Genomic DNA, 18,506 nt, shown 5'->3' with positions numbered 1-18,506 from the left:
ATTCATCCCCCGACACGGCCACGACAGCTTCCTCCCAGAAATCACTCAACACATTTGACTCCTTTGGCGCGAGCCTTACGGCAACGTCCTCCCATATCTCTTTTAATGAGCCACGATCCAAATGATAAATGAGCTTGATCTTTCCTCTTTTCATAAGCATCCTTCATCAGGCAGAGTCTTTTATTTGCTTATCAATGTTTTATAATCAATCAGGGATATAAAGTAAATGGATATGATTGTCATTATCCAATAAAGGCACCATCGCACATGCTGTATATCATTTCTGCAGACACTCTGAGTCAAGATAATCTACTGAGATCATGCACTTGCAAACTACAGCCAGCAGGCTAGATACACACTGCATACTAAGAGGTCTCTCTTGAGGGAAGACAAATGTTCTTACCGTTTTCCACTTCCTGCCCAATTAATCTAAGACTGAACCCTTTCTCTTTTTTTTGTATAGTCTATAAAATTCTGACTGTTCTCACATGGGATGTGTTACACAGTAAGAAAGGAAACCTGCAGACATCAATTATACTTGACGAATTTAGCTATTTACAGATGATTATTTTCAATGACCGCCTTGACTTTTACTCAGGGCCATGGTTTCAATCTGATTGGAGAAGCAGTGCAACTGTTCTGGAGGAGCCTGTGGCATGGCTCAAGAACCACATTAGACCTCTGAGCAAAATGCTAATGTCAATGTGCTAACATCGACACAAGAACGATTCTTAGCAGGAACAGTTCTCACCTTCTAAGCAAAATAATTTCAGCTAATTAGCACTTGGTGAGCTGAGACCGGATCTTGTTTTTTCCCACGTTGGTGAATGGATACAACATCAGCTGAGACTGAATCTCGTTTTTTTCCCATGTTGGCGGACGGATACAACATCAGCTGAGACCCGATCTCGTTCTCCTTGGTGGAGTAAAGACGTAACTCGTGTGTTCTTGTGACTTTTGTGTTTTCTTTTCATTTTTTATCATTATGTAACTTAAATATAATTAATTATACACAGGTAAAGTCTATTGGTTGATAAAAATATGTTTTTTTTATAATTTAAAGGGTTTTTTTTAAAAGGCTGGAACGATTTTAGTTACTTCAAATTGGGAAAATTTGTTTGATTTACGAGTGCAGTCACAACTCTTATTTCAAGGTACTACCGTATTGTTTTGGTGATATCACCCTAAAAACAATTCCATGGAAACTACCAAAATGGAAATTTGTAGAAAATTCAAAACATAAAAAAAACAACAATACTTTTCACGATGGTGATGAAAATATCACACAACAGCCATTGGCATCAGCAGGATGCGGATTGGCGCTGGCTCCCACCCACCTTGAGACGCAGGCGTATGGTGTTACAGTCCCTCAGCGGGTTCAGCTTCAGCGTCTCTCCCAGGTTGTTGCAACTGGAACTCTGCTGCTGCAGCTCGCAGCACACACACACTCCGTCGCTGTCAAACTTGAGCTTGGGGAGAGGATGGGAGAACACACATCCACACTCGTGCATGCCCGCCACGTACACAAAAGCACACACACGCACATGACAGACACGCACACACACACACACACACACACACACACACACACACACACACACACACACACACACACACACACACACACACACACACACACAAAAACACGCACAGATCAGACCTGAGCTTGGTGTGTTGTCCTTGAATTTAACACAGTGGGAGATGCATTCACTGTATAATCTTAAGAGACACTGACAGAGCAATGACAAAGACACACACAGCATTTAACAACATGTTGTGAGTGCAGCTGCACATGGTAGATAGATATATGTTGTCCAACAAAGAGAGGAGGTGGTGAGATTCGCAGATCTACCAAGGAAGGGATGGAGGTACTCCATACCTCTGCTATGCGTCCCAGATTGAGAGAAAGAAGGACATGAACTCAACAAGTGTGGGTTAATTACATTGGGGAGGGAAGAAGAGCGTTAACGTCTCAGCCACAAATGAAAGACAGTCCCCGGGGAGTCGCGAGAAGTCGGTCTTCTCCGCCAGACATTAAGCACAATGCCGCTGCTAGCCGTGTTAGCGGTTTGGACATTGAATGCCTCACAAGGGGCCTCATCTGTTGTGAGCAAAAAAGTAACCTCTGGCAATATAAATTCAGCTTAAAAATCAGCTTAGCGTCTCATTAAGAAAATGTGAAACCTGGAAGTTCTACGATGTTTCCACTGTTACTTAAAACTCCAGAATGTGGAGAGAAAGACTGTTTATCTATTTACTGGAAACCATCTGTAAAAGTCTCATTAAAATTCCACAAAATTACCCAGTTGTAATTCACTCAGCTTGTAAGAAATGCTTATTTTTTTGTGCCTCTGGTGGAGCTCTAGGACATCTATGAAAAAGATCCTTGAAATATCATTAGGGTCATTTGGACTTTGGCTTTGAGACTGAAATTTTCTGCGCTTCCAAAACAAACAAGAAATCTGTTGGTGGCATTTTCGTTAACGTGCCGTTTACACGCTTTAACTCTCAAAAACCAGCACTTTAAAGGTTACCCAGTGCACAGTGTGGAGGAGTTCACAAAGGTTAAACCTTATGTAAGCCTCTCTGACATTTACACTCAGTTTATTACTTCAACTAAAGCTCAAAGTTGCTCTTTTCCAACTATGAATTTCAAGGTGCTGTTCAACACATGCTGGGGGAAAAAAAGGCTAAAATGTTTATAACTGTTCTGAAGCCTCATCACTCCTCTCCTCATGGAGAGAAGGATGAAATATCTTTTAACAATGAAATATCTTTTGAGAATGGTCATGACTGCTTAGACTGTCTCTGGATCTGCTTAGGAAGCATTAGCCCTACTTCACAGTTATCCCTCTGTATTTTTCGCTGTGAACGTGGTTGAACATGTCGTATAGGGGCCTTCCGATGAGTCGGACCTACATCCTGCAGAGGTGTGATTTGTCATGGGCTGCCTTCATGCATGCACACATGTATGACTACAACAACAGCCCTCATCACAAGCCTTCCTCTTCATCGCAGCATGCTGCCGCTTCTGAAGTGATCGGAAGGATTTCAACTGAAAGCCCTTTAAACCATCTCATTCTCTTAACGGTATACAGCTGAAGCAGTGCCGGTTCTTGAGGATATAATCTCCCTTTCACTTAAGAGAAATGGTGGCACAGTGGCTTTTTTATCATCTACCCGTGTCTGGGGTGAGTCCCCTCCAAATTCTCTGGTTTCTACGCTTCCTAAAGTAAGTACTACTGATATACTGGTGACTCTAAATTGATTCTAAGGTGTGAATGTGAGTGACTCGTTGTTTGTCTTTCCATGTGGGCCTAGGACGGGCCTAGGACAACCTCCTGTGGTTCTACAAACCAACTTAAAGGTGTGACCCTGAGCTGGAGGGTGCATGGGTTGAGGTGAAGTTGTCCTCACCAGCTGACAGTCTTCCAGGGAATTGACCAGCTGGGCATTCTGGCAAGACAGGATGGAACCGGCCAGGTTGAGCATCACACACACCGCCGACAGCAGCATGAAGAACGTGATCTACGACAAAGATGGAGAAGAAGGACAAGGTGAGGTCAAAAGGTGGTCAGGTGGCGCCGGTTTTACATCCTTCTGATGTGGTGCTGGGAAACAGATATAATACTGCAGACAGACTTCGCTGGGAAATCATTGTTTTCATTTGATCGGCAAAGAGGAAATTAGCACTGATGTATAAAGGAATCGATAACTCATTTCTTCTAGCGTAACCAGACATGGCGGGCGATGGATTACAGAAAAATTCCCATTCCATGACACAAGAAACTAATTATTAACTACTTCCTCAGCATCTGAACAGCAGTTAATGTCTTTCACTTCAGGTCTGCTTTGCCCCATTTTCCTTGGAGTAAAGGCTTCCTTGTATTTCCTTTCTGTCAATCCTGTTAGCCTAAATATCATTTCTCACCTTTGAATTATAAGTCAAGTGTAACAGATGGAGTTTTAGAAGCAGCAGGAGGAGCTGGGATGGACACGACGGTTGTTGAGAACACACCTACACAGATCCAGAGGAGAGGAGCGATGGGGGTGGAGAACAAAGTGAAGGTGGCATGTAATAAATGGATGGAGTGATAATTTTAAGTGCTTTCCACCATGGCTGAAAATTGGAAGATTGAGAGGCTGATGGGCGAGCTTAAGAAACACCTCCGTGGATGACAGGGAGGAAAATTAGAGGAAGAGGAAACCGTGGAAATGTAGGCAACAAATTAAAATAAGAGCCATCAGAAGATGGAATACACCCCCCACCCCCAGGTCGTAACAGGAAACTGCTTTCACATCAGCCATTTCCCTGATGATACTGTGCATTATAATTACCTTCACCAAGGAGGTAATGTGATTGGTTAGGTTTGTTTGTCTGCAGTGTTAGTAGATATATCAAAAATTAGGATGAACATCCTCCATAAAGCCCTCCAAATGTTGCCGCCTCTTATTTATTAAATGTTTTTCTGTCGTAAAAAGAAAGGACAAGACATGATAAAACACAACAGATCGAAAATCTGAATAGCAAATCATCCCACTTTCGTGTCGAGTAAGGAGAAAGATGACCTCTAAAGAAAACATGATTTCTCTAGAAGACCTGTCAAAAAGGAAGATTTGCTAACAGGTACAAGAAACGCTGCAGATAAACGACGGTTACGACACAAAGAAGAAGACATGACAGACAGGGAGGCGTCGACCGTGGTCCCAAGATGCACGGGTGGCGAGGATGTGTACATCTCACTCATTAGCATTTCAATTGAATGTGACATCAGACGTCTGGTTCTGTGGTCGATCAGCTGTGTGAGCATGTAATCAAGACTTGTCATCGGTTTGGCTTCGTGATCACGGTTAAAAACTGCGGTTCGTGTGATGAAATCTGGCCCTGACAGACTTTTCGAAGGTTTAACAGTAAGCGATGCCATGGCAATGACCGTCAGGACAATGAGAGTCACACTCCACTGGACTCAGTTCTATTTAATGATACCTCTCTGGGAATCCAGCAAAGCCGGTCGGAGACAATGCTTCATCTTAAACAAAGTGGAATATTAGCCCGAGTAATGTGTCTCATGCTAGTGACACCCATTAGTAAAAGAAGGCACGGAGAAACTTGCATTTCAACGACCCCCTTTGACACCCCTTGGCACCTCCATTAACAATTGTTGAGGAGCCAGACTGGTTTCAACTACAGTCGTTGGAATGTGAACAGCACTGACCACATCCTACAGGGTTAATAAGCTGGGACAAGACCAGCCACCGTCAGAACTGAAGAAGCCACTTGGATGAGAGGCAAAACGTCTTCAAGAAACTTTTCTAAAGTCTATTGGATTGATTTAAACAGCTTTGGATAACCATTACCTGGATAAATGAGAACCTACACAGACAAATCAGGATACCCAACCAAGACAGGAAAATCTCTGGTGGATGTTTCACAGGAGGGATATTTAATTTTCCACCAACTTGACGGCAACGCTGTTGATTCACACCGACTGAATTGTGTTCTCATCACGTTAAAAAAAAAAATCCAATCTAATCAGTCCTCTCCAATCCTGCGTGTCCCCTATGCTTTATCACCGCCGAGCGAATTGTCACGCCTGGCAACGCACCCGTAGCCTCTCATTACCATGTAGGATCACAGTGCACCATTTAGCAGCTCGTCATTAATTACTGCTGCACTGCCCTCTGCATGTCAAAGAGGAAAAAAACACACACACACACACACACAAAAGAAGCTATGCACTCAACACTGTTTTGCAGTAGCTGCCGAGCAGATTTACGCTGCGTGCCATCATCACATCGTTTAGTGCTCACTGCAGAGGACAATACAATCAACATTCATCTCTGTGACACACTACAATCTGAGACCTGAGGTTCAGGTGTATCGCTGTAACTCTTCATAACTGTCAGCGGGATGAAAATCATTTAGCGCTACATCTTCTCTCCTTCATCCAGCCTGAAGATTAAATGGTTTTAGATGGACCACACATACAGTTAAAAAAAATAAAAGAAGTCATACTGGCAGACGTTTTGTTTTCCCTCCTGCTGGAAAAGTGAGGTTCGATTTACAGGGATGTAAACCTAAAGGCACCCTGTGGAGTTTTTGACCGCTAATAACACATATGGGGACGATATTTTTTTACAGAGGTTCTCGGTTTTGCTTGTGAAAACACATCCGAGCACACTAGCAGACAAATGCCAGACTACTGCAGACGGTTTGACATCAGGTGATGGAAAAGCGCCAAGAAATACGATAATGCATCAACGCAGACATAGAAGAAGAAGACAGAAAGCATAATGAAGACTTGAGTTAAATCTACCAGCTCATCACTGCCCTGGAACTGAATGAGAAAGTCCATTTTGATTTAGTCAACATGTATAATCTCTGGTGAGTAACCAGCCTCACCCGGCTGGTAAATGGCAACTCCGTTTTTAGGATACGAAACCACTCAAATAATCCTCTTCGAGACTCACGTAACAAAAGATGCTGTTTTGTTTAGGTGGGAATTGAGGAGAACTCAAATATTCTGTTATCTTCCCTTGACTGCAGCACAAATTAGTATTGAGTCCGCAGCAGCTCTGCAACACCAGGCTGTTTATTTTCAATTATCCATGAGCCGTGCAATTTGGAAGCCATATTTTTGTTTTTGCTTGTTCCCTGCGAATCGCAATCCCTCTAATTTAGTTTCCCTCTGACACTGACTATCAGTCCTCAGGCCTCTGCAGAATTCAGGCATCTGTGAACAAAAGACATTTTGAGGAAGATAAGAGGTTGTTAGAACATTTAGCTGGAGAGGATGATGAGAGAGATGCGTTACAATGCACACGGGCTTGTTGTTGAGACACAGTCAGTAAGGATAGCCGTGTGTTTCTCTTGGTGGCCTTATCGCCATGCAGACAAAGCAAAGTCAGGCCTGCAACACGCGGTTCTCATTGGTCTCCATCAGTAACGGAGGGCTCTGGTGTATATTTATGCATGTGTGTGTGTCTGTGCACTTATGATATCGCCCGGATTAGTTACGATCAGTCGTTCAACCCTGAGTTCAGCACCGGCCCAAATAAACAGTGGAGGTGTTGATACTACCTGTCAGCGGCAGGAGCCGGGGGACCTCACACCGAACCAGACGTGATGAGTTCCACAGACCCCTAATCTTGGGAAGGAACGGCTTCATCGCAAGAGAGCACATCATTTTAGACCTTTAATTTATGCGAGTACATGAATTTCGATGTATGTCAACATGGGTTCATAGGCAGAAAAGATAGAAATAAATAAATATACCCAAAAATAGGAAAATAGCAGCAAACTTGCATATTCCGAAGAGTAAATTCACAAAGGAGTGTCATTTTAATACTCACTCGCTCCTGTAAAGTGTTGCAGGTCCCATTAAACCGACCGAACTGATTGTTGAGGAAATAACACTAGATGCTTTGGTGTTTCTTTTGCTGTTGACTGTAATATCCATCCATCTTCTTCCGCTTAGTAAAAGAAAAATACCCCACCTCTTGACTTTGTAGGCTTTGATGTGCAGCGATGTTGGCAGCATGTCACGCTGTATCTCCACAGGAAGTGATGGATTAGTTCCTGCGGTCAAAGGCATCATGTGCAAGTTGCCGCACAACACTTTTATTGTCAGACGAGACATCAAGTGTGCTCAACCACAGCTTATTTGTGCATATTTTATTTCAACTTTAGCCTCTTAAGTCCTCTATCTCAATAATAATAGGTAACCAGACAGAGCCTACTTAAAAGGGTAGGGTGCTCTATAGGAGGAGGTAGCGAAGTGCATCTCTGCTCCAGCGTTCACACGTATTGATTAAAACGTACTATGAAAGACAGCATTACCCCGAGGGTCAGCTGCTGATTAACCTCGGCTTCTAATCAAACATCAACCTCTGAAGATCCCACACATGGAGCTCCGGCTCCTGTAGCCTCCAAGACTCTGAAGCGGCGATGCAGCTGCTGCAAAAAAGACAGGCCTGTGATGATCCCATCTGACTCGTGCCACACGAGGAACTCTGGAAAAGGAAGCCTCTATCTTCAGGGCGTCGATTCAAACCACCTCAAGCTAGTATTTATTCACAAATACTAGCATAGAACAAATTCACACACAGCAACACCAGCTGTGCAAGATACACACAAAAAACTTACTTCACTTGGTGTTAAAGTGAGAATTTGTTGGAGTCTATCTTAGTGAGCTCTTCTTTATTTGCAAGGACAATCCTTTCACCCAACAGATGTGTTCTTGTGCCATTCATCCACCGTCGTTGCCTCAGATTGAAGCACAATAATCTACTGAGAGGATATGAACAGAACTCCTGGATCCTCCCAGCTCATGCATGGATTGCATACTTGCCAAAACGTGTTGCCCGTCAAGCGTCACTAGTTTGACATACAGGACGTACTAGTGCTTGCCAACATCCAATATTTCCAACATTTCACAGGCCACAAACAACAACCTGATCAACTCCATTTTTGAATCTCAAAGATTATGTTACAGCTCCTGACTTTTCTTTCCACTACTGCCAGAAACATTCATCACAAAAAGGTGTGACGGTGTGTTGCACACGCCTTCAGCAGATGTGTTTAGCAAACCTTCACAGGTGGTTGGTGTAATGAATCATTCTCTAATCAATTTTTATAACACGTAAGTTTTCCTTGATTTTTAACATTTTAATAAACATGATAAATTGCCAAATTTTACTGATATCACAGCTGTCTAATAATATTAAAACTCTTTATCTCGTGTTGCCAATAGTCACCTTGACTGAAAGAGAACGAAGTGACCCGAGCTGTGACGGTTCCCTGAACATTTCTGATGCTGCTGCCGACTGGATTATGCCTCTCTCTCTCCTATGAGCCATCAGATAAGGGCGTCTATCTAATTCATATTCTAATTAATATGGAGCAACACTTCCTGCTTCTCCGCGCCCAAGGGGAGGACATCATTCAGCCGGCGTTATCTCGAGTCGAAAGATTCCTGTCCATGGAGCCAGTTGTCTCCATGTCACCTGACCCGCCTGACTTTCTCTCACCCCCGTCCCTTTGTCCGAGTCCATACCTGTCACTTCCTGTCATTTGACACATAATAAAAGCATGTGGTTGGTAGAAATAAAGAATTAAAGATGGTTACGCTGTGCGCTTTTGTATCCTGAGAGATACGATGTCATTAAAATGCAATGGAGAGGAATCAGGAGGAAACGGGAGAGTGCAAGTTTATTGTGGGAAAGGGTAGTGAAAACCACGTCTACTGTTTCATCCCCTTTCACTTCAGCTCCTTTCATGTTGTATGAATAAAACTAAATTAATGTCTGAGTTTCTTAATGAATGGGAAACAAAGTTAAAGTAGAAGTGTGCATGAGATTAAGGGAAGGAGGTGGATGTTTTATCTAATTATTACTTCCCGAGTTTTGAGAAAACTAAGAAAAAACATTCCGTCAAAGAATAAATCTGTGATTATGTCATAATCATATTACTGTACTTGTTACACTCACCGAATATAAACAGCCTTCACAGATTCACAAACTTCAACATTCAGCAGCATCATCAGCCACCACCACCATGTCTCTGCTAATCTGGACAGATTCCATTCATTTTAAATCTCCCTGACATCCTCATTATCACAACGTTTGATTAAAAATAAAGTTTTTACCTCAACCACTAGTGAAAACTGGCACAAAAAGACGGCGATGAATGAAAGATTGACCAAAATAATTGAAATAAGTTCAATATAATTTTCTACAATTAATTTTGGAAAGCATAGTTGTCATATTTGGTTGTTCTGACAACACAATAAATTACATTCAAACTGGTTTAGATAGGAACTCTTTTCTCACTGTTACTCACTGAGCAAAGAAACTCCAACTTGTTCCATTGTTTGAATGCTTTCTTGTCAGATTTGCTTGCGTCTGAAATGAGAGGAGGTCAAACAAGGAGCAGCGGGGAGACGGGGCTAATGCAAACTGACCAGAGGTGGGGAGGGAAACCTATCCTGGAGCCCCCCCACCACCTCCATCTCAACACACACTCTTTACTGTAGACAGTACAGCAGCGAGGTGGCTTTAGCAACTATATTGCGTATTGCTTTTGACTCTTTATCAACATTTCTGTAGCTAGAAATTGTTTCTGCATCATCATTTAGCTTTGACCTCTTCTGTTGATGGATGGATGGATGGATGGATGGATGGATGGATGGATGGATTTTGTAAGAGGTATTTTAAATTGAGACGTATTCTGAGCCTCTCTTCCATACTCGCTACACAACTGCACTGAGTCTGACTCCACGTTGTGAAAACATCTTTGACGGAGTCTCTAATCAAACATGACAGGTAGCTGTCGCTGCAAAACACTGCTGCAGCATCCACACGGGAAAGAAGGTCGTTATTGGCAACACATGCAGACAGACGTGTGTCCTGGTATCCATCACGGCTGACAGTTAATCAGAGCTAAATATATGAAGTGTGTTTAGAACTCAAAGCACGAGCCCTAAGGATTAATCACTGAATTCTGAAAGAACACAAATTAGAATCTAACCATTAGGTAGTAAAAACCCCACAGAGAACGTGTGGATGTGAAACATCTCAAAAGTCATTTGGAGTGTTTCCTGCCGCTCGTAGATGTCGTGAAAACTCTCCTGCAGATGGGTTATTTATTCGCCGCCTCAAAAACCTTCCCCTTCTACTCAGCTCACGCATTCGCACACGTCTGCGCTTTTTGTTTTCATCTGTCTCCATCTGTCTGTCTGACGCTCACACTTCCTGTAGTTTTTCTTGGCGGCCTCTGACAGGTGGTCCAGCGGGGCCCATCTAAGTTGGCATTGGGGTTACATCTCCCACAAAAGCCTCCATCTGGGTCAAGTCAGACAATAAAAGGTCTCTGAGGAAGAGGGGAGATGGAGGATGCAAACACACAAACACACACACACACACACACACACACACACACACACACACACACACACACACACACACACACACACACACACACACACACACATACACACTTTATTTAATCCCAGCAATGAGGTGAGGAGGGAGGTAGCGATCAGTGCATCCATATACCGTCACATACAGAAGAACCACTTGAGGTGGTTCAGAGGCGTTTGATTAGGATTCCTCCAGGATGCCTCGCTTTGGAGGTTTTTCCAGCCATGCACCCCCACCCCCCACCCCCGGTATGAATCCAGATCTCACCAGAGAGATTAAATATCTCATCCGGTCTGGGAACACTTTGGGATTCCCTGGGAAAAGGTGGAAAATACTGCCAGTGAGTGGGAATAATGTCTCCCTTGACCTAATGGGATTGGTATACGTTATAAAGCACATTTTATTAACACATTATGTTTTCTATTTCACCTTCAGCTGCCAAAGGAATCAATGGCTTCATGCCTGCTTGAAGGTTGGCTAGAAGTCTAAATGACTCTCCATTTTATTAGACACGAACAATCAATTCACGGCAGATAAGACTGGCATTGTCTCCCGTCAATAAGCAACAGGCAGAGAAGATCAATGATGCTAAAAGGGTAGCAGCAGGTAGGCTGGTATGGTGCTCTCAAGAAGCAACTCATTTAGGATTAACATGAAACAGCCAAAGAAAGCTTCGATTCACTTCTAAATTAGGGAAAAAAGAGTCTGATCTCTGATGAAGCTCTCAAAAAGAGTAGCAGTGGGTACTTCTACTTAAATCCCCTTTAAATAGATACGTCTATCTTACAAATAAAGATACTAGAAATGTCTGCACATAAGGAGACACAGCACCTTGTATTTACGATGGTTTCAATCTATTTCATACGCGTCTGCTTGTCTTTTTGGTATGAGGACAAATGAATCCATTGCCTTTATCAGTCAAATGGATTCCAATACTGGGAAGTCTTCGGAAATGGAAAGGGGCTTCAAGTCTCCCATTAACTATCTCAATATTCCACGTAATACACTGAGATAAATGAAAGGAAACTAAACCCAAAACTAAAAGCCGCAATTTCCCATTTTAGTGTTTCTGTTCTCATGTTCATGAGTGAGAGATGTAATACCAGTCTCAGAGGGGGTGATAGTGGCAGGTATATAAATGGACAAATACATCCAAGCAAGAGGAATGTCTTAAAAGTTATCCCTTGTTTAAGAAGTCGTGAAGGATGAAAACTGACTGTGCCTTCATGGAAACATCCAAATGGGAACGCAACGGGTGCATCATCAAGCCTGACAGCTGAGGAGGAGTCCAACGCTGACAGCCTGGAGTAAAAAATGAGCCCAAAGCAATAAGTTAGACCGTTCATGGCTCCAAAAACCCCCCCACCGATCCCTGTAGGCCACAAAGCCAGGAAGAGAGGCTGATAATGGGCTAATTTCACTCCTACTTAGAGGATTAATTCATCCATATAGGTCTGTGTGAAAAATGCTCAACCACTGGAGGGCAAAGCTGGGTGGACAGACTCAACCTCCCTCCTTCCATCGCACAGAGCAACCTTTTAAACACTTTATCAGCTGGGGCAAAAAAATAAGGTCTTTGCACTGTGGGTTTTATTTTTTTCTCATTGTAGTGCTTTAGTGTGGATTTTTCTTTCTACAGCATAGAGATGTCTGTCAACCCCCGTCAGCTACAGTAATATTTATGTCCTGTCAGGGTCAGAGGTTGTCACACAGACCACCTCATAAAACCCCTCACCGAAGTCCCGCCGACCCGACTGCGTTTATGAGATCGTAATGGAAAGTCCAGCAAGAGTAAACGCGGTGATTTGTGTGTAGAGTTAGACATATATTTGGATACCTGGGTAGTATGAATGTATGTGTGCGTGTGTGGTGTGTGTGTGTGTGTGTGTGTGTGTGTGTGTGTGTGTGTGGTGTGTGTGTGTGTATCTGGACTGGATTTATCCTTGTAAAATCGCTGGCCACTTGGGTTTCTGAAATTTGCATATTTATTATTATGTAATAGATTATCTTTGAGCAAATTATAAAAGGAATATGTCCCTTATCCATATATTTGCACAAGCACACACACACACACACACACACACACACACACACACACACACACACACACACACACACACACACACACACACACACACACACACACACACACACACACAAAGACAACATCAGAAGAACCAGAAAAGTGCCATATGAAATCAAGGCATTAATTAAAATGATCCGACGAAACTTCAACGCTCTATCTGGCTCAGCAGTTTGATGAGCATCAAAATATTTGGTAATTAAGTATCTAACAATGCCACATAAATATAATTCAGCTTAAAATATAATAATGTTGTGGATTTTCAGCACAGAGAGGCCTGAAGGCAAAATAGTGATGTTCAACATCTCCATGCGATGCTCTTGCATTCCACTGTTTGTAAAGTAACTTCCTACCATCCTCTGTATCAGTCCTCCTTTCTGATTCAGTTTTCTAAACCTCCCTGTATGACTTCATGTATGTCACGTTCGCCATGGCGACTACTAGGCTACCAGACAAAAGCTCAAGGCAAAAAAGAGATAATCTGTCATTGGTAGCTGGAGTTGTGTTTGTATCCAGTGGGAACATTGGGAAGACGGCTGCAGGAGTCGATGTCGGGCAACAACGCGTGACGACTCGGATCTTTTCTGACCATTGTTGCTGTGATATTTCAGTATGGACTGAAGTGGCCATTTAAATCCAGGAAGTTACAAACGATGTAGTGCCTGGGAAGAAGGTGGCTTGACATCCACCCCCGTGGAAACAGGAATATCAAGCAGTCCAACATCTTGGACGCTCCGTTGGCTGACGCCTCTTAAATGCACCAACTGTTTCACCAAAAACACACTGTTGCCTTCGAACCAAACTGATATACAGTATATCTGTCAATTTTCTTTAACTACTTATCCTGTGCAGGGATTAGAGCCCATACTCCATCTGACATTGGAAAGAGATGGGATTCAACCTGGACAGTCAAGATCAACAGTGATTCATGCTCACATTGACTCCAATCAAAAAGTAGAGTCCCCACATGAGCATCAGTGGCCGTTTAAGATCCAAATAGAAAACCCAGACAAACTCCAGGAGGCCCCAGGACTAAGGTTGCATTCAGACTACAGATAAGATTCCAATCAGTTTCCCTTTCACGTCCGATTTAGCAAGTGTCCAAATAGGATCTTGCTCAGTTCAGACTGAGCCACATTATTGGGCCAATCTGACAGGTTGCCGTAGCAACGTCAGAGCGGAGGCATTGTCCGATGCTTCATAACGCGCATTGGCTCTTGCGTAGCGTCGTCACAGACAGTCAGAACTGAGATGCATCTGTCCAAAGGCGATATGAAAGTACCTCCTGAAAGTAGTTTCCATCCTTCTCGCAAAAATCAGATTTTATATGGTATGTGACTGTTCACAGACTAAAAAAGAGACATCCGCTTTCAATCTGGATGGGCTAAAAATCGGTATTTGGCTGTCAGTCTGAATGCAGCCTCAGGCTCACTCCTAGATCCCCCCCAGACCTTTGGTTCTGTCCAGTAAATGAGGCTGGATCCGTCACTAGTTGATAACGGCAGCAGCAACCGGTTTGTATAGAATTATAATACGTAAACAGTAATCTGATTGGATTTCCAGCGACCAGGTTGTTGTAGAAACAGCTGTGATAAATATCTGAACATAAAATAACCAATCTGCCGATGACGTCATGGTCCGATCACGACCCCTCATAGGTAGTCAAGAAGCGAGGGGTACGAGAAAAGGAGGGATACGGTTGGAAAGAGGAACTGGGATCGAGCTTGACATGGGTCAGAATGTGGAAGCTTGTGTCGTGACTTTATATACACCAAAAACAACAATAGGAACACCTGAAAGGAAAACTATTAGGCCAACTCGTTTCCCGTTTTTTCGACAAGTTAAACAACCGTTTGCTGCCCTCTAACTCAATCTGTGTCTCCATAAACACATCATCGATCACAGTCACAACTGCCACAAAGCTGCAGGTACTTTTCTCCTCCTGCTGCTCCACCAATCTGCAGCAGTATTAATGCTGCAGCATTACTGGATAGAAAACTAAAATATTCATAAGCTGTCTCCCATCAGGTGGACGAGGAGTTTTCTCATCGCGCAATATCTAAAAACATCTTCCACATAAAATTTATACAATTTTTTTTTAATCATGGAATAGAAATGATTAGTTTCCAAACATGCCAAAAGGTGTGATATGTTGAGTCACATGACTACCATGTGTCAGATGTCTCACCAGCTCTTCTCTCCACACCCCGTCGATCCTTTCCTACGTATTTATAACCCACGACTTTCTAACACTAAAAACGCTAAAGGAGACCTGGCAAGAATTTGAATAAATCCAGCCAAATTAAATCCCACTTGCTCTCTCTGAAGCCAAAACACACAAACATGTAACGCCCGATGGCCCTGAAGCGCTCGCCGGTCGGCTGGTAGGCATGTGAGTGCACTACCAGCCGACCACAAGCTTACTTTGTTCTACAAATACATAAACAAGCTCATTTAAATTCCGCACTGGCCATGAATGCACCTCAGTTCAGAAAAGCTAGCTGGCAGCTACCGCTCACCGCTCGGGGCTTTGGCTACTGTTAGCGAGTTAGCTGCTGAACGAGGGCTTATGTTCACTGCTGCGGCGGGTCAAGTCAGGTCAACTCTGAGGCGGGTGGAGGGTTCGCTCGCATTATAAGGCAGATGCTGAGTAAGACATAAGGAGATGATCCATCTACCTCCTGAAGACACCTGACGTTGCTATCATAAACACGAAAAACCGTATAGTTGTGGCTAGCAGACACAACAAAGTTAGCATGTTAGCATATGGAAATTCTGCCTGGAATTTATCTATTTTTGCACTAATCTTCTTACAAATACCTTGCTTATAGCATTAGTTATATATTCACATAGCTAGTTCCAAAAACGTCCTGACCAGTAAATGAGAAGAACGTCCACGACAACGAAACTTGTTTTTAAAATCATTAAACCACATACTCCAACATTCCATTGTAAATTTGTAAATGCCATGTAAATTTGTAAATTGTGAAATTGCACATTTCTACTGATGTATATTGTGTTACTACTTATTTGCTTTATTATTATTTATCTGACTTGTTGTGTGGCGGCACGGTGGCGCAGTTGTTAGCGCTGTCGCCTCACAACACAGCGGGTCCGGGTTCAAGTCCCGCTCTGTGCAGAGTTGGCATGCTGTCTGCGTGGGTTCTCTCCGGGTTGTCTGGTTTCCTCCCACCTCCAAAAGCATGCGCTTCAGGTTGATTGGCTGTTCCCAAATTGTCCGTAGGAGTGAGTGTGTGTGTGTGTTTGTATGTCTTTGTATGTGGCTCCGCGGTGCACTGGCGTTGTGCCCGGAGTGTCCCCCGCCTCATGCCCTATGTCAGCTGGGACAGGCTCCAGCTCCCCGTGACCCTCTACGGTGGATTCAGCAGCGGTACATGACAATGAATGAATGATTTGTTGTGTGCTCATTCTTCTATACCTCTTTAACTTTCCCCACTAATAAAGGTTTATCTTATCTTATCTTAAATACACGACTCAGTCCACACCCCAATATAAAAACAATGACAGATTTCAATCTTCAGGGACTATCAGGGCTTCTCAGTCTTCCAAACCATACGTACATCATAAACTGTTCAGATACAATTAATAAATGGAACCAAGTCTTTAATATGTTGTGTCTAAATGGCTGGGAAAAACTTTTCATCTGAATCACGATGGCCACCCACAGTTGGCAGATGTGATGCTACGGCGATGCCAGAACTAAAAGCCTCCAGCCGGTAGATTCGTCACCTGCCAGTCAGCACTGGGCTGAAGCCAGCTTGAAGAAGGCTTAAGTCTGAAATACACACTCCAGAAGTAAAATCCGCACCAAGGAGATGCTTTTAGACCCTCTAATGACAGAAAGCTGTGCTCCTATCCGACACCTCTGTCCGACAGCAGGTACACAATATTCCAGCCAATATAGACAGGATGACTCTTTTTTCCCCCGTGTCACAGGATGGTATATTTCCTGGGATTCCAAAGAGTTAAAGTGATTCCAATCTTGCTCTGTGCATGTAACACAAGTTTAAGGAAAAGAAAATGGGGGATGGGGATGGAAATGTGAAGGGATGTCGATGTGTAGCTGGAAAGAGGGGTGATAAAACTTAAGGGAGTGAGACAAGCAATGCGAGAAGGAGTGTGATGTGGTGAAGCGGCAGAGATGAGATGAGGTCGTTTGTGGTATGGAGAACATAAAACAGAATTGAGTTCGGCGTGTTCGGGCTGTACTTCAGGCCTCACTTTAAATGACACTGCAGGAATTGATGGACAAACGGATGGATGGGACTCATCAAAGCTAAGATTCCTATTCCTAATCGTACAACTTCTACAAAAGAGGAACAAGGCATCAGCTTCACTTCGTCGTCGTCACTCCTCCATCCATCCCATCATCAAACTGACAGAATAAAACATTAAAACACTCACCACAAGAGAGAGAGGCCTCTTCCAGGACACCACTCCAATCAGTCCAGAGAGTAGAACCTGGAAGACAAAGAAGAGGGGAAACTTAACTTCCTTTCCATGATCAACATTGAGATCAAAATTTCTCTTTGTCAAACACGTCAGTTTATGATCGGGTAATGGAGAGAAGCCTGCAAGCTGTTTCATCTGTTTGAATGATCATCATCATCATCATCATCATCATCATCATCATCATCATCATCATCATCATCATCATGCCATCATTATTATCATTATTACTCAGGTGCTCTCATTTTTTGCTTGACTTCCAGGTGAAGTAGGTTGAAACGCTTCCCAAAGCTCCTAAATTTGGGAAGTGTAACTTAAACCCAAACACACACTTTTTGACATCGGCGTCTACAGGACAGCGATACTCAGGTGTGGAGGCGGGTCTTGTTTGGTGACTCATCATATTTGTCACCTGAGTCTCTGCATTGCTGTCGACTGCTCCTTGTATCGACAGATTCTATTCTCTTTAGCCTGAAACATCCAAACACAACAATCCCGCTGTTTGAGGCGTGTTTAGGAAATTAAATGTGTTTTTTTTTTCTTCTGCTGGCTGGTTTGTATTATAAAAGCTTTTATTATGTGGCCGCAGTTTCTTACGAGTGCGATTCACTCCTTTGTGCGACTGCAAACGTCTCATTTTCATTGGACTCCTGGCAGTGATTATATTCTATTACATCCTATTTATACATTTGTGAAAAAGTACAAGCTATACATTAGATTTTCATTGATCCCTCACATTGATCAGTGTGCATTCTGTTCATTTTTGTGGAGTTTCAAAGCTCTGGTTTCCTTGCTCTCATGTCCCCCCTCCCTCTGTGAGCATGATGAGCAAGGCTCCCTCCTTCCTGGCGATCAGGTGATCTCCACACCTGCCTTCCATCAGCTCATCGATCACCAAACAAGAACCCTGGATTGAATGTGTCTTTCTTACAGGGTGTTGATGAAGAAAGCTAATCTTGGTCTCATTGAGATGTCCATCTCTCACTGACTTCCCCTCCCCCGTCTCTCAGGACTCCAGCGCTCCAGGTTTTTC

At 43.2% G+C, this 18,506-nt stretch overlaps 1 protein-coding gene across 4 annotated transcripts in view; it reads right to left on the bottom strand.

Annotated features, from left to right (window-relative positions):
- fam189a1 (family with sequence similarity 189 member A1) overlaps positions 1 to 18,506 on the bottom strand; it is a 57,541-nt gene that overhangs the window by 10,549 nt on the left and 28,486 nt on the right. For 2 of the 4 annotated variants that reach the window (XM_068314568.1, XM_068314579.1), the window contains exons 2-4: positions 17,429 to 17,485; positions 3,418 to 3,528; positions 1,338 to 1,502 (exon numbers count right to left, since the gene is read on the bottom strand). In XM_068314568.1, coding sequence (XP_068170669.1) covers positions 1,338 to 1,502; positions 3,418 to 3,528; positions 17,429 to 17,485 — 333 coding nt within the window. The remainder of the gene's footprint in view (positions 1 to 1,337; positions 1,503 to 3,417; positions 3,529 to 17,428; positions 17,486 to 18,506) is intronic. The other 2 variants (XM_068314590.1, XM_068314600.1) reach the window with 1 other exon arrangement.

Source organism: Antennarius striatus, chromosome 1 (assembly GCF_040054535.1).
Source record: "Antennarius striatus isolate MH-2024 chromosome 1, ASM4005453v1, whole genome shotgun sequence".
In the NCBI taxonomy this organism is placed as follows: Eukaryota; Metazoa; Chordata; class Actinopteri; order Lophiiformes; family Antennariidae; genus Antennarius; species Antennarius striatus.
Note: the sequence above shows the minus strand (reverse complement) of the source record. Positions and strands in the feature narration are given on the sequence as shown.